The 16,781-nt window shown below is 37.8% G+C and overlaps 1 protein-coding gene across 2 annotated transcripts in view; it reads left to right on the top strand.

Annotated features, from left to right (window-relative positions):
- KIF13B (kinesin family member 13B) overlaps positions 1–16,781 on the top strand; it is a 185,607-nt gene that overhangs the window by 12,454 nt on the left and 156,372 nt on the right. For both annotated transcript variants that reach the window (XM_029201887.1, XM_029201888.1), the window contains exon 2: positions 5,874–5,967. In XM_029201887.1, coding sequence (XP_029057720.1) covers positions 5,874–5,967 — 94 coding nt within the window. The remainder of the gene's footprint in view (positions 1–5,873; positions 5,968–16,781) is intronic.

Raw genomic sequence — 16,781 nt, forward strand, 5'->3', positions numbered from 1 at the left:
TAATGAGTATTTAGTGCTATTTTTTTATTGTGGTAAGATAGATATAACATAAAATTTACCATCTTAAACCATTTTTAAGGGTACAGCTCAGTGGCATTAGGTACGTTCACATTGTTGTACAACCGTCACCACCATCCATCTCTAGAACTTTTTTATATTGCAGAACTGAAACTCCATGCCCATGAGATACTAACTCCTTTAGCCCAGCCCCTGGCAACTACCATTATACTTTTTATCTCTATGAGTTTGACTACTCTAGGTGTCTCATATAAGTGGAATCCTACAAAACTTATCCTTTGGGACTGGTTCATTTTACTTAGCATAATGTCTTCAAGGTTCATCCATGTTTTAGCAGAATTTCATTCTCTTTAAGGTTGAATAATCTTCCATTGAATATATATACCACATTCTGTTTATCCGTTCATGCATTGATGGAAAGTTGGGTTGCTTCCACTTTTTAGCTATTGTGAATACTGCTATGAACATGGGTGTACTTTAATGCTCTTTTTGCAAAGGTAGCATAGCAGCTGGGTATTTATCTTTTTAATCTAAGTATTGTTCCAAACTAAGAGGAAGATGTTTATGTTTTGGATTTTTGGTAGGTGTTAAAAAATTTTTTTTTCTTTTTTAAATTCACCTTAAATTTAAGGCCTAAATTTGGTATTGCTATTTAGTCAATTAATATTTAATCACAGCTTTGCTTTCTAAGCAGTATAGAGCAAGAAGTTTTCCATGGAGAAAGTGTCATATTTAGAGTTTTGTAGCAGTATAGTTTCATTCAAGCATTGGTGGCATTTGGTGATAAAATGCTTTTCATATATCTGACCCTTAAACTCTCCTCAAATCTCACTGCTCTTATTTGCTTGAGTGTGTGTCCTAGATGTTCCACCCATATTCTAAACAGCCTTGTGAAAAGCCTTCTTTTAACAGCGTTGGGGTGGGAATTTTGTTTGGTAATAAAAACTGAGCTAATAAAGAAGTGAAGATAGTTGTTTATATTTTGAAGGCCACCTCCACTGGGTGTTAAATGTAGGGACATTTGTAAGTGTTGTACTCTTTAGGACAAAATGAGTTTAGGTTGGATATATTAGTTATTAGGTGATTCTTTGAATTATATAGGATTTTTAAGGGATTGGTTCCTGAATCATGCCATTTGATGCTTTCAAACTATTAGTGTGTCTAATGAAGTCATGAGGGGCAGGATGGAGGAGCTGTGAAGAGTATAGGGAAAAAGCCTACAAATATTGAAAGAAAACGTTTGAATCCTTTTTCAATTCCAGATCATCTGAAATGAAGGCAAAACTCTAGTGGGGGCGGGGGAGATATTTGATTTACGGCTTTGCAGGCATGCATTCTAGATGAGTACTTTTGCGTGCAGAACTATACATGCAGCTCCTTTGCTCAGACCTAAGGTTCTTGCAAGAAACTAATATCTAACTTTGTGGTGGGTGGTGAGATGGAGATTCTGAGTCACTACAATTTCTGGAGCCTTGATAAAGCATTTGTGTATAATATAGATTTGACTGCACAGGGTCAGCCAATACAATATGGTCAGAGGTCATTAAGGGGTAGTATTAACAAAGTACAATGATTGCAAACCTTTTTTTTTTTAGGGTGTGAAGTGTTTTTATTTTTTAAACATCTTTATTGGAGTATAATTGCTTTACAATGGTGTGTTAGTTTCTGTTTTATAACAAAGTGAATCAGTTATACATATACATATGTTCCTGTATCTCTTTGCAAACTTTCTTGAGCTCTGGGCCTAAGGAAAGAAAGAAGTAAAAATGCATGTTTGAAAAGTTTTTGCATTGTGGCTGAGGCTTTCCTGCAGCATTTCTGTGGTAGTATAGAGTGGATTTAAACACAAAGTATTAGAAATAGGCTTTCCTACTAGTTGACCACAGTGAGACATCTGCCTTTCCAGGTTAGTCTTCCACACCTGGGTAAAACATATGTCTGATGTTTTCAGTTTCTCTTTGCCTGAAAAATGTATTGGCTAAAAGAAAGACCACTAAATTTTTGGTACTTCTAGATTATATCTTTGAGAACAAATGTAGAATAACTGATGTGAGAAAGGTTGAGTTGTGGTAGGCACCAGGAGGGAAATTTTTGTTTTTGTTTGCATTTGTCTCAATTATATAAGTTAAAGGAAACAAAAAAGAAATCATCTTTCCTGGCAGTGCAGATACTCTAAAGTTATAATGAGTTTGACATTGACATTTGGCCAAGGTTCTTAGGGAAATACAAAATGACTCCAGTGTAGTGCAGTTTCTTTCCTTAGAGCATATCTTTGGGTAATAGAGATAAGGCAAACAGAAACAGTTTCATACTTTGGGTCAGAAATTTTGAAGAATATAAGAACATAAACATGATGTGGCCATGTTTCTCTTTATTGAGATGTAGTTCACGTATGATATAATTCAACCAATTCAGTGGTTTTTTATTTTTTAAACTTAAAATAATTATTTATTGGCTGTGTTGGGTCTTCGTTGCTGCATGTGGGCTTTCTCTAGTTGCGGGAGCGGGGGCTACTCTTTGTTGCGGTGCGCGGGCTTCTCATTGCGGTGGCTTCTCTTTGTTGCAGAGCACAGGCTCTAGGCACACGGGCTTCAGTAGTTGTGGCACGTGGGCTTCAGTAGTTGTGGCTCGCGGGCTCTAGAGCGCAGGCTCAGTAGTTGTGGTGCACGGGCTTAGTTGCTCCGCAGCATGTGGGATCTTCCTGGACCTGGGCTTGAACCCGTGTCTCCTGCATTGGCAGGCGGATTCTTAACCACTGCGCCACCAGGGAAGTCCCCAATTCAGTTGTTTTATTGTGCTCATGCAGTTGTGAAAACAATCAGCACAATTTTAGTACATCTTCATCACCCCCAATAGAAACCTATACCCACTAGCAGTCACTTCTCAGCTCTGGGCAATAACTAGTCTATTTTCTGTCTCTGTTTGCCAGTTCAGAACGTTAGAAATAAGTAAAGTCATACAATATGTGGTCCTTTGTACTGCCTTCTTTTACTTAGCACAAGCTTCATCTATGTTGTAGTATGTGTCAGTACCTTATTCCTTTTAATAGCCAAATAGTGTTCCATTTTATGGATATATCACATTTATCCATTCATTAGTTGATGGACATTTGGGTTGTTTCCACTTTTTAGCTATTATGAGTAGCCAAATAATACTGCTATGAACATTCATGTACAAACTTTTGTATGGACATAGGTTTCTCTTGGGTATATGCCTAGGAGTGGGAATTTCTGGGTCATATACTAATTCTGTGTTTAACCATTGAAGAACTGCCAGACTATTTTCCAAAGTGACTGCATCATTTTACTTTCCCACCAGTAATGTATGAAGCTTCCAATTTTTCCATGTCCTCACCTATACTTACCTGTCTCTTTTTTGACATCAAATTTACACTTTATTATTTTTTCTTTTTTAATTGAAATATAATTGACTTACAATATTATATTAGTTTAAGTTGTTATCTTTTTGGTTAGAGTTATGCTAGTGGGTGTGAAGTGGTATCTCATTGTGGTTTTGATTTGCATTTCCCCATTGTCTAATGATGTTGAGCATCTTTTCTTGTGCTCATTAGCCATTTCTGTATCTTTTTTGGAGAGATGTCTGTTCAAGTTCTTTGCCCATTTTAAAATTGAATTTTTTAAAATTCATTTAAAATTTTTTAAATTGAGTTGTAGGAGTTCTTTATATTTTCTGATGCAAGTTCCTTATTTGATATATGATTCACAAATATTTTGTTAATTTTGTGGATTGTTCTTTTCCCAAGAATTCTTTTTTTCCTCTTTTTAAAAAAATTATGTATATATATATATATTTTTTTTTTACAGTAGGTCCTTATTGGTTATCTGATTTAAATATAACAGTTTGTACTTGGCAATCCCAAACTCCTAACCTATCCCTCCCCCCCGCACCCTTCCCCCTGGTAACCATAAATTCATTCTCTAAGCCTGTGAGTCTGTTTCTGTTTCGTAGATAAGTTCATTTGTATCATTTTTTTTAGATTCTGCATATAAGAGATATCATATGCTATTTGTCCTTTTCTGTCTGACTTCACTTAGTATGATAATCTCCAACTCCATCCATGTTTCTGCAAATGGCATTATTTCATTCTTTTTAATGGCTGAGTAATATTCCATTGTATATGTATACCACATCTTCTTTATGCATTCATCTGTTGATGGACGTTTAGGTTGCTTCCATGTCTTGGCTGTTGTAAACAGTGCTGCAGTGAACATTGGGGGTGCATGTATCCTTTCGAACCACGTTTTTCTCCAGATATATGCCCAGGAGTGGGATTGCTGGATCATATGGTAGCTCTATTTTTAGTATTTTCTTTTTTTTTCTTTTTTTGATTGCACGACATGTGGGATCTTAGTTCCCTGACCAGGGATCAAACCCGTGCCCCCTGCAGTGGAAGCATGGAGTCTTAACCACTGGACCGTCGGGAAGTCTCCTATTTTTAGTTTTTTTAAGGAACCTCCATACTGCTGTCCATAGTGGCTGTATCAATTTACATTTCCACCAACAGTGTAAGAGGGTTCTCTCTTCTCCACACCCTCTCCAGCATGTTTGTAGATTTTTTGATGATGGCCGTTTTGACTGGTGTGAGGTAGTATCTCATTGTAGTTTTGATTTGCGTTCCTCTAATAATTAGCAATGTTGAGCATCTTTTCATTTGCCTCTTGGCCATCTGTATGTCTTCTTTGGAGAAATGTGTATTTAGGTCTTCTGCCCATTTTTTGATTGGGTTGTTTGTTTTTTGGTGTGGATTGTCTTTTTACTCTCTTGATGGTGTCCTTTGAAGAACAAAATTTTTTATTTTGATGAGGTTGTCCCAGCACTATTTGTTGAAAAGGCTATACTTTCTCCATTGAATTTCTTGGCACTGTCATCAAAATCATTTGGCCATAAATATGAGAGTATAATTCTGTACTCTCTGTTCCATTGATCTATATGTCCATCCTTCTATCCTTATATTAGTACCACAATTACTGTAGTTGTTTAGTAAGTTTGAAATTGTTGAGTTGTCGTCTTTGTATTTTGTTCTTCAAGATTTTTTGGCTGTTCTAGGTCTTGTGTATTTCCATATAGATTTTAGGATCAGCTTGTTAACTTTTGAAAAAAAGTTAACTTGGATTTTAATAGGGATTGACTTGAATTTTTATAGACCAATTGGGGGAGTATTGCTATCCTAATAGAATTAAGTCTTTCAATTCATGAACATAAGTTGTTTTTCTATTTGTTTAAATGTTTAATTTCTTTCAACAATGTCTTGGAATTTTCAGTGTATATGTTTTGTACTTCTTTTAAATTTATACCTAAGTATTTGAATCTTTTTGATGTTATTATAAATGAAATTGTTTTATTAACTTCATTTCTGGATTTTTTATTGCTGGTGTATAGAAACAGCTGATTTTTGTATATTAATCTTGTATCCTACAACTTTGCAGAAGTTGTTTATTCTAGTAGTTTTTAGTGGATTCTTTAAGATTTTCTATGTATAAGATCATATAGTGTGCAAATAAAGGTAGTTTTATTTTTTCTTTCCAATCTGGATGCCTTTTATTAGTTTTTCTTGCCTAACTGCCCTGACCAGAAATTCTAGTCCAATTTTGAACGAAAGTAGTAGACATCCTTGTCTTATTTCTGATGTCAGAGGGTAAGCCGTTCAGTCTTTTACTGTTAAGTGTGATGTTAGCCGCAGGTATTTTAGATGCCCTTTATCAGGTTGAGGAAGTTCCCTTCTGTTTCTAGTTGAGTTTTTATCATGAAGGAGTGTTGGATTTTTTGTCAAAAGCTTTTTTCTGACATAAATTACTTCAAAATGACTAATTTTTTTTCTTTTTTTTAATCTGCAGAAATTGACTTGCATACCAAATGTGTGGTGGATGTAGATGCAAACAAGGTTATTCTCAATCCTGTAAATACCAATCTTTCCAAAGGAGATGCCCGGTAAGTTAAACAGTGTTACGATCAGTGGATTTTTAAATGGCGGAAAGCAACAATGGCTGCTGAACTGAGTTCAGTTGAACAAATATTGAATGCTTACTATGTGGAGACATATTGCTGCCAGATAGACGAGGTCTGTAATACGGAGTGACTGAGTGCCAGAATGCGTGTTGTAGGCAGTAATGGTTTTGGAAGGTCCGAGAAGAGAGTGTCGGTTAGATTGTGAAGTAATTGAGGAAGCCTTCTTGAGGAGGTGGTACTGGCTGGAGGCTTAGGTAAGATGTGAACGGGAAGAAGTCGGGTAAAAGGGAGGGCTTTTAGGTTGTTCCTCAGTGTGTGTTGTTTTTACTTCTGCCAATTCTCATCCTGTCTGTCACTTAGAGCCCATTTCAAGTGCTGTTTTCTTCCTGAAGACATTCTTGCAGCCCTTAGTGATTCCTCTCTTTTAAGGCCTCATGAACTATAATCTGTACTACCTAATTTAATTATTATATATTGTTTTGAATTATTAATTGTAGCTTAACAGTAGATTTTAAGGTCTTGGAGGGAAGAGACTCTCAGGGGTTGGGGATGAATACTTGAGCATCAGTTCTGGATTTGGGTGATAGTATGAAGAAAAGACAGGGCAAGAAGTTGCAAAGAAATTGAATGTGGGGAGGAAGGAAGAGATTAATTTGGTTTTTCTCAGCAAGTGCGGGAAAATTAATTTGATCACGTAAGTTGGAGTCAGTTTACAGAAGACCTTGAAAGCAGGTGAGATTTGGCCTGTGTTTTTACGGGTAGGATGTCATCTCTGACAGTTTTTTAATTATTGTGATTAAGGAGGTGGATTCGGAAGAGCTGTTGGATGGCAATGCAGAGAATAGGTTAGAGTGGGGAAAAGACTGGCTCTTTGCAGAGATCAGCTCTATCAGAGATGTTTTTGTGCCGATCCTGGAAGTGGAGAACACATAGTGCCCGCCATGATGCTTTGCACAAAGTAGGTGCTTCAGAGTACTTGTAGAGCAGTGCTGTATATGGAAATATACCCGGAAGGTACTCCATAAAGGTTCTTTCAAGTTGAATTGCATTGAAAAGAGCACTGGCCTTGGAGTCAGAAAATCTGAAATAGAATCCCTACTTATGTTATTGTAGTTAGTTTTTTTTTTTTTTTTTTTGGTGGTACGCGGGCCTCTCACTGTTGTGGCCTCTCCCGTTGTGGAGCACAGGCTCCGGACGTGCAGGCTCAGCGCCCATGGCTCACGGGCCCAGCCGCTCCGCGGCATGTGGGATCTTCCCAGACTGGGGCACAAACCCGTGTCCCCTGCATTGGCAGGCAGACCCCCAACCACTGCGCCACCAGGGAAGCCCTGTAGTTAGTTATTTTAAACTTTTTTTAAAATTAATTTTTATTGGAGTATAGTTGATTTTTAAAAAATTATTATTATTATTTTTTAGCGGCACGCGGGCCTCTCACTGTTGTGGCCTCTCCCGTTGCGGAGCACAGGCTCTGGACGCGCAGGCTCTCAGCAGCCACGGCTCACGGGCCTAGCCACTTCGCAGCATGTGGGATCTCCCCGGACCGGGGCACGAACCCACGTCCCCTGCATCGGCAGGCAGACTCTCAACCACTGTGCCACCAGGGAAGCCCTAAAAATTATTTTTTATTGGAGTATATATTTTTAACTTTTTTGAGCCTTATCTGTAAGATACCTGCCTTACCTGTCTCACACCTCTATGAGATCAAATTAGTGATTGTTAAAGTGCTTTGTAAAGTGTTCTGTAAATGTTCAGGTTTATTGTTATTGATGTAGAGATATTTCTTAAGCATCTCTGGGATATGCCATTATTAGGGTGGGAAGGGTATAGATGTGTCAAGAAAGGTGCTGGGATTTTGAGCCTACTAACTGAATGACCTGTTGTCCTGAGTGTTAATTGAAAACATTAATTTGGGGGCTGTTTATTGCTCTTAGAGCTTCCAATCTGAAGACTATGGCTTTCTTTGGCCATGTGGGTGACTCTGAACAAACTTGGAGGCAATACCCTCTGGTAGAAAGAATATGGGCTTTTTATACAGGCTGATGGATTCAAATTCTGGCTCTGCCACTCACTGGCATGGTTATCTACCTGTGTTTTTTTATTTATAAAGTGTTTTCATTTTCTGTTGCTGTGTAACAAATTACCTCAAAAGCTTAGTGGTTTAAAACGACAATAACCATGCATTATTTCCTGGTTTTTGTGGGTCAGGAATTGAGACAGGGTGCAGCGGGCATGGCTTGCTCTGCTCCATGCTGTCTGGGGCCTACTGGGAAGACTCGAAGGCTCACCTGGGTCTGGCAGTTGGTGCCATCTGTTGGCTGGAGAGGTTTCTGGGGCTGTGGGCAGAACACTTGCTCACAGTCTGGTGGCAGGTTCCAAAGGCAGGCGTCCTGAGAGCACGAGAAAGCCAGGTGGAAGAAGTATTGCCTTTGATATTCTAACCTTGGAAGTCACACAGTGTCATTTTTGTCACATTTTCTTGCTCAAGTCTGGTATAAAGCTCTACACAGTTTCAAGAAGGGGAAACATAGACTCATCTGTCTTAGGGTGGAGGAAAGTTAGTGTCAAATCAGGAAAGCATTTGGGGTGGGAGATGCATTGTTGTGGCTCCATCCACAAGTGTGTACCTGGTGAGGTAATTGTGAGAATAAAATGAGCACATAGAAGCTTTTTTTAAAAATGTTTTCTTTCCTTTAGAGACCTTTAAATCTTAGGGATTTGTGAAAGAATTAAATAGCACTTTTTGGTTCCATAGAGTATCTTGGATGACTCTTTTTTTACGTGTCCTGAAAACAGAGATTGAATATTAACTCAGTGCTATAGAGTACTGTCTGATAAAAAAAAAAAAAACTTTTAGAAATGACAACTGTCAATAAGGTTGGTATGTAATGGCTTTTGGTGAAGTAAAGTTAGGAAGCACGGCTGCTTAAAAAAAACAACTCTTTATTGAAGTACATACTATACATACAGAAAAGTATACATAGCTTGATGAATTTTCATAAGTTGAACAGTCCTGTAACTGGTGCCCAGATTAAAAACAAGAACATTACTAGTATGACAAAAGACCACCTCATGAGAAGCACTTTTTCTTTTAATGTAATATCAAGGTGAAAAGGGAAAACAGAAATTTTGGGATGTAGCAGTTCAGTGGTGTATGTTGACTCCATTAAAAGAAAAAAATAGGAGGGAAAGCACAAATTACAAAGTTAAGGTTAATTACCGTCTAGTTTGTAGAATGACTAATCCATACAACAAGTTATGGTTTTATAGGAGGTATACTTGTATTGGGTTGGCCAAAAAGTGCCTTCAGTTTTTAAGTAAAAGTAAAAGACATATTTTTCATTTTCACCAAGAACCTTATTGAACAACATAGTCACCCTTTTGTTCCACTACCTTCTGCCATTTTTCAGGCAACTTCATATTTCCACCTTCTCAAAACCTTTTATTTTTTTGAGCAAAGAACTGTTCAAGGTGCCTTTTACAGTCTTCCAGGGAATTGACATTTTTTCCATTAAGAGAATTTTGTGAAGACCGAAATGAATGGAAATCCGAAGATGCAATGTCTGGTGAATACGGCAGATGAATCAGAACTTCCCAGCCAAGTTGTAACAGTTTTTGCCTGGTCATCAAAGAAACATGCAGTCTTGAGTTATCCTGATGGAAGATTACGTGTTTTCTGTTGACTAATTCCGGACGCTTTTCATTGAGTGCTGCTTTCAGTTGGTCTAGTTGGGAGCAGTACTTGTTGGAATTAATCGTTTGGTTTTCCAGAAGGAACTCGTAATAGAGGACTCCCTTCCAGTCCCACCATATACACAACATCACCTTCTTTGGATGAAGACCGGCCTTTGTTGTGGTTGCTGGTGGTTCATTTCACTTGCCCCACAGTCTCTTCCATTCCCCATTATTGTACAGTATCCACTTTCATCGCCCGTCACAATTTGTTTTAAAAACGGAACGTTTTCAGTACGTTTAAGTAGAGAATAGCAGGTGGAAATACGGTCAAGAAGGTTTTTCTTGCTTAACTTATGTGGAACCCAAACATCAAAGCAATTAACATAACCAATATGGTGTGAATGATTTTCAACGCTTGATTTGGATATTTTGAGTATGTCGGCTATCTCCCGCGTGGTATAACGCTGACTGTTCTCAATTAATGTCTCAGTTTGATTGCTGTCAACTTCACCTGGTCTACCCAACCACAGAGCATCGTCCAGCGAGGATTCTCCAGCACGAATCCTTGCAAACCACTTTTGACACGTTTGATCAGTCACAGCACCTTCTCCATTCACTGCAAAAATCTTTTTTGACATTTCAGTTGTGTTTTTAACATTTTTGAAATGATAAAGTATAATATGCCAAAAATGTTGCTGCTTTCTTCCATCTTCAATATTAAAATGGCTACACAAAAATTCACCAATTTTAATGTCTTTTTTAAATGCACACTGATATGACAGCTGTCACAATACAGTCTAACAAAATTGTTTCGAATGAAGTTAAAGACAACTAAGTGCTATTAGAGCCATCTTAAGGGAAAAACCGAACGCACCTTTTGGCCAACCCAATAGCAGAGAGCCAGGGATTTGAAACTAACATTAAAAAAAGTGGTTTGGTCAGTCTAAATCACTAGTCAGAAAGGCTCAAATTAATGTTTTTCCTTTAAAAGCTACAATATCCTTGTTTTTAGAATAGTATCCAATCCTATTAATATAAAAATATGACTAGTTTTGTATGTATACTTACAACCTAAGTTAGTATACTTTGAAAGTGAACATGTATACATTTTATAACAGTAGTTTGTATATTTTTCTGATTAATTTTGCATTAACTTCTGAAAGTTTCATGTTTATGCTTATTAAAGCTAATAAAAGTCATGGTTAAATGAGGAGGAAGACCATTTTTAGCTTAACAGCTTAATCATGGGAATTTGGGAAACATTTTTGCTGTGCTATATATGTGGAATTTCAAAACCGTTTTGAAAAATAAGATGCTTAAAATTCAGAAAATTGATCGTACATGGCTAACGAGATTAAGAAATGCTGACTTTGGAGTCAGACATCCTGGACTGAATCTCAGCTCTGCTACTTAACATGTGTGATGTGGAGCAAGTTACGTAATTGTCCTCTGCCTCAGTAAAGTGGAGATTATAGTAGTACCTGCCTATAGGTTGTTATGAGGATTAAGTGAGTTAAAATATGTAAAGTGGCAGTGCCTGGTGTACAGTTAACCTTATGTAAAAAGTTAGCTATTACTTTGACTCTTACTGTTACTGTTATTATGGCCTGTATTCAAGTTGTAGTCCATGGTATGTTTGTGAGCTATAACTTCATAAAGGAAGTAAAAATTTTTTTAAAAATTTATTGTTTATTATTTTTGACTGCGTTGGGTCTTCGTTGCTGCGTGAGGGCTTTCTCCAGTTGCGGCGAGCAGGGGCTACTCTTCGTTGCGGTGCATGGGCCTCTCATTGCAGTGGCTTCTCATTGTGGAGCATGGGCTCTAGGCGCACGGGCTTCAGTAGTTGTGGCACACGGGCTTCAGTAGTTGTGGCTCGTGGGGTCTAGAGCACAGGCTCAGTAGTTGTGGCACATGGGCTTAGCTGCTCTGTGGCATGTGGGATCTTTCCCGACCAGGGCTCGAACCCACGTCCCCTGCATTGGCAGGCGGATTTTTTTTTTTTTTAAATAGATGTTGAGGGTAGGAGTTTATTAGTTTATTAATTTATTTTTGCTGTGTTGGGTCTTCGTTTCTGTGCGAGGGCTTTCTCTAGTTGTGGCAAGCGGGGGCCACTCTTCATCGCGGTGCGCAGGCCTCTCACTATCGCGGCCTCTCTTGTTGCGGAGCACAGGCTCCAGACGCGCAGGCTTAGTAGTTGTGGCTCACGAGCCTAGTTGCTCCGCGGCATGTGGGATCCTCCCAGACCAGGGCTCGAACCCATGTCCCCTGCATTAGCAGGCAGATTCTCAACCACTGCGCCATCAGGGAAGCCCCCTAAAATTTTTTTAAACCAAAATATATTCAGTATTTGAGTATACATGCCTATCAAGAAATTACCTAGTTCTAGAAAAATTTCAGCTTTGCAAAGTCAGAAACTTTATCTAGTTTGCCCAAAGTTGGTGGGGCTCTTAGGGACTAACATGCCATGTGTTAGAGAGATAGCCCCTTAATTTTAAGTTTACAGTGAACAAAATACTAATCTCTGTCATCCGGGCTTCTCCGTAGTATCAACCAACTGGGGAAGCCAGGTTAAAACATTGCTTGTGAACATAGGGTAAGAACAAAGGGACGTTTTATTAAATATGGAGAAGATTAAGGACAGACTCTTTCTATTCCACAGCACTCTACTCAAACACCCTAGGGACTGAAACACTTGTATCCACCAGTTGGGTCTTTTTCTTCTATATATAGTACTAGATACACATTGACAGATTCGATCTATTTGTTTTCTCTTGCAGAGCCATACTGCTTATACTAGTAGTACGTTAAATGTCTTTTTGGAATTACCCTTTTTCAGTAAACTAATTTAGTTTTCTAGACTGGTCCATAGGCTTTCCCAAATCTTCAGCACCATATTTACAAATCATCTTTTAGGGCTAATAAGTGACTAATTCATTATCTATTCTTAGTAGATTTTTACAAGTGTAATTCTCAGTGTGTGATTCTTCACATTTAGGAGCCCTTTAAGTCCCTTTTATCACTAGTTACAATAATACCATGATGTAGAACAGTCCCTTTTTAAATAGCTAAATACATCTTTAAGCCTTATTTTGTTTGAATTATGTCTTAAAACATTAAAATTTTATCTTATAAAATGTTAATGCTAGTGCTTGTCACCATGATAGGACAAAACAGTTTCTTAGGCTAAGTTTTATCTTCTGCCTTTTGCCTCATTCCCTCCTCTGCCCACCAGACAGGGCTTTGCTGCTCACTCTGGCTAAAAAATTGAGATACTTAAAATGTTTTCAAAGGGAGTGAGGTGTAATTTCTCATGGAGAGTGGCAGCCTCCACTTTATGAAACAGTTGTGTTATGAAAGTTATGTTTCTGTGAGTTTGGAAATGGGAATGCATTTTCCGATAGGTATTGACAGCTGTTTCTAGGAGAAAGGCTGTTCTATTAAAAAGAGTGACTAGTTTGGCCCACAACTCATACGGTAAAGTTTGCTTGTTTGTTTTTGCTGTGCATGTATGGAGATAAAGAATGCATTGACTATCAGTAACTAATATACTTTGGCGTCACTGTGCCAAAGGTGCCAGCAGTTTTATCCACTGTTGTTTTTGCACCATCAATGCAAATATCAACACAGTGAAGAAGGCAAATGTCTTAGTATTTTATGAAAATAGTTTTGACCTCAAGACCCACTGAGAAGCTCTAGGAAACTCTCAGGAGTCCTCAGACCACAATTTGGGAGCCAAAGTTAGACTGAATGGATGTCTTTGGTTTATTTTTAAACTACTTTATTGAGATACAATAAGCATATCATATAATTCATACCTTTAAAATGAACAGTTTCAATGGTTTTTATTATATTTACCAGCACAATTATTTAATTTTATGACATCTTTATCACACTGTTAATCTATGTTCCGTCTCTAGGTTTGAGATTTACCTATTCTGGACATTTCATATAAACGAAATACAATTTGTGGTCTTCTGTGATTGGCTTCTTCTTACTTAGCATAATGTTTTTGAGGTTTATCCATGTTATAGCATTTATTGGTACTTATTCCTTTTTATGGTGGAATAATATTTCATCATATTCTATTTTGTTTATCCATTCATCAGTTGATGGATATTTGGGTTGTTTCCAGTTTTTGGCTATTATGAATAATGCTGCTGTGAACATCTGTATACAGGTCTTTCTGTGGACATATGTTCCTGTTTCTCTTAGATAGATGTTCAGGAGTGGACTTTCTGGGTCATATGGTACCTCTGTGCTTAACATTTTGAGGAATTGTCAGACTGTTTTCCAAAGCGGCTGCACCGATTTACATTTCCACCAGCAGTGTATGAGGATTCCAGTTTCTTTGGCTTTTAAAGAACCCTCGTTTACTGTAAGGAAAATGGTGGTGACTCTGGCTAATTGGAGAGTGTATACCCTGCCCGAAGGCATTCAGACTACAATTAAAAAACAAAATAATTGAGCAAAGTTTTAAAAAATATAGTGTATAAAAAGGTTTAAAGAATAAAACACTTAGGCACCTGTCACTCAGTTTAATAAATCATTACCAATACAGTTAAAGCCTATTGTGAACAGCCTCCAATTTTAATGCCTTTCTTCTCCACCACAGTTAACAACTTTTCCAGAATTTGGTTTTTTATCTTTCTGTTTCTTTACATTTTCACTATGTGTGTTTGGAAATTGTTTGCACAATATTATGTGTCCACAAATGCCTTTTTCTAGTAAAGGGTCAGAGAGATATGTGACTCAAAAAAGACTGACTACTAAAGTATAATGCCTGATTTTTTAAAAAAAGTAAATTTATTTATTTTTGGCTGTGTTGGGTCTTCGTTGCTGCGTGTGGGCTTTCTCTAGTTGTGGCAAGCAGGGGCTACTCTTTGTTGCGGTGCGCAGCCTTCTCATTGTGGTGGCTTCTCTTTGTTGTAGAGCATGGGCTCTAGGCGCACGGGCTTCAGTAATTGTGACATGCGGGCTCAGTAGTTGTGGCTTACGGGCTCTAGAGCTCAGGCTCAGTAGTTGTGGCTCACGGGCTTAGTTGCTCCGCGGCATGTGGGATCTTCCCAGAGCAGGGATCGAACCCACATCCCCTGCACTGGCAGGCAGATTCTTAACCACTGCACCACCAGGGAAATCCCTAATGCCTGATTTTTAAAGGCAAAAAAAATTATATTAAGAGAAGCCAAAAATAATATCACAAGTTTATGTTGGGCCGGAAAGCTAATTGTTCATATTTTATCAAATACGCTGTTCCTCCTTTTTTCCTCTTAAAAAACCAAAATAAAAAAACAAGCTTTTTTTCCCTTCTCATCTGTTTTTAGCAGTGAATTCCAAACAAGCGTTGCAGTGAAAATTGTTTTACTGTACCTCCAAGTCTGAGAGACTGTGGATCAGTGAGCTATGCCTGTTCAGAGGTGCTGCTTTAAACAACAGAACTGAAACCTGAAAGGGAAAGAAGTTCTTAGTATAAATTGTACTGAGAATCCCTTGGTCAGTTAATCCATTTTCTTCTTTAGCCCTCTGTTTTCTATCGTGTGTGTGTGTGTGTGTGTGTGTGTGTATGTATGTGTATAATTAACAGTACAAGCGTTAATATACTAACTTAGAGTTTCTCTTATAATTCTTTATTACCCTGCCCCACCAAGTGTAAGCTGTTATTATTACTCTTATTATTTGGCCGTGTGTCCTGTGGGATCCCAGTTCCCTGACCAGGGATCGGACCTGCACCCACGGCAATGAAAGCGCTCAGTCCCAACCACTGGATCACCAGGGAATTCCCCAAGTGTAAGATTTTTAAGACCAGAATTTTCTGAAGTAAAAAACATTTGGAGAGTTAGACTTCAAAATCGTAATGAACCTGAACACTGATTTCTGTGGTATTTTGTGAAATGCCTTGTTCTTTAGTACATGTGGGAGAGACTTTCCAAGATGGATGGAGTTAGCTGTAGATGACACAAATATGCAGATATTTTTCTTGTTTTCTTGTAAAACTATGGGGCTTTCCACTCCTTCCTGTTTGGTTATGTTTAACCTAATAATAAATTGATAGTGTGAGGGCTATAACTGCCAGTCTAGTGCAAAGAATGTCTGAGATATTGATCTTAACCAGCACTTGTCAGAAAGGTCATTAAAACTCTTTTTATTCCTTCTAATTGTTTACCAGACATCAGATCTTAGTCAAGATCCTTAGGTAATTAATGAGTTCTAATATGAGCAAAGTATATCCAGTCCTTGTTTGGAGGTTCAGAGTACTCTGTTCTTGGTAGATGAATGAATATATGCAGAATATATATATATCAGATAGATGCAGAATTAAGTGATGTTGACCCATGTACATACATTTCTCTTGCAAACGTATTGTGTAATACTGCTGAGGGGAGGGCCTAATGCCAATAATTGCTTTGAAATATATGAAGTCATTTTCAGACTAATTCCTTGTTAGGAGAAGGCATCATTAGGTCATATTAGATAATGACTTTTAAAATTTCTATACTGTTATATGGATGCTACTTTAAGTAAAGATTTTAATTGAAGGAAGTCATGCAAAGTGTAATTATGGTATATACAATAGATCGGTTTATTCTCTCTGCTGTGAAATGACTTGAGTGAGGCTAATAATTCTGCCCAAATAGAATTTACTCTTCTGGAGAATAGTATGTGGTATGTTTTAATTTCATAAAGGGGCTCTTCCTCGGGGAGCCTGTCTGCCCTGATTATGTCAGAGTAAAGTGGGGAGAACAGTGTCCTATGTACTCTGATATTTTAGAGGATTCCTCCCTGTCTTTTTAAAAAGTACTGTGGCCATTGAGTGTACAAACCATTTACTACTTTTGAATGTAGCTGGGAAAATGAATCAGGAAGACTCTTAAGAGCTAAAAAGGTAATAAAATATGTATGGTTGAATTCATGTTATTTCATGGTTAATAGCACATAATCAAATAGCAATAAATACAGATTTTTCAAAGTTTTACCAGCAAAAGCTAGTAGGTTGCTAAAATGAACTGTTTGATAGCTGTAATATTAGTAAACCTGTCTGAACAAAATTAGACTGTTTTAGTAGAATTTGTGAAATCTTAACATTGTCATTGGGTATGTATCTACCTTGTTTATGCTTTTATTGGTAC

The sequence above is a fragment of the Monodon monoceros genome, unplaced genomic scaffold (assembly GCF_005190385.1).
Source record: "Monodon monoceros isolate NGI ecotype Baffin Bay Population unplaced genomic scaffold, NGI_Narwhal_1 Super_Scaffold_5, whole genome shotgun sequence".
In the NCBI taxonomy this organism is placed as follows: Eukaryota; Metazoa; Chordata; class Mammalia; order Artiodactyla; family Monodontidae; genus Monodon; species Monodon monoceros.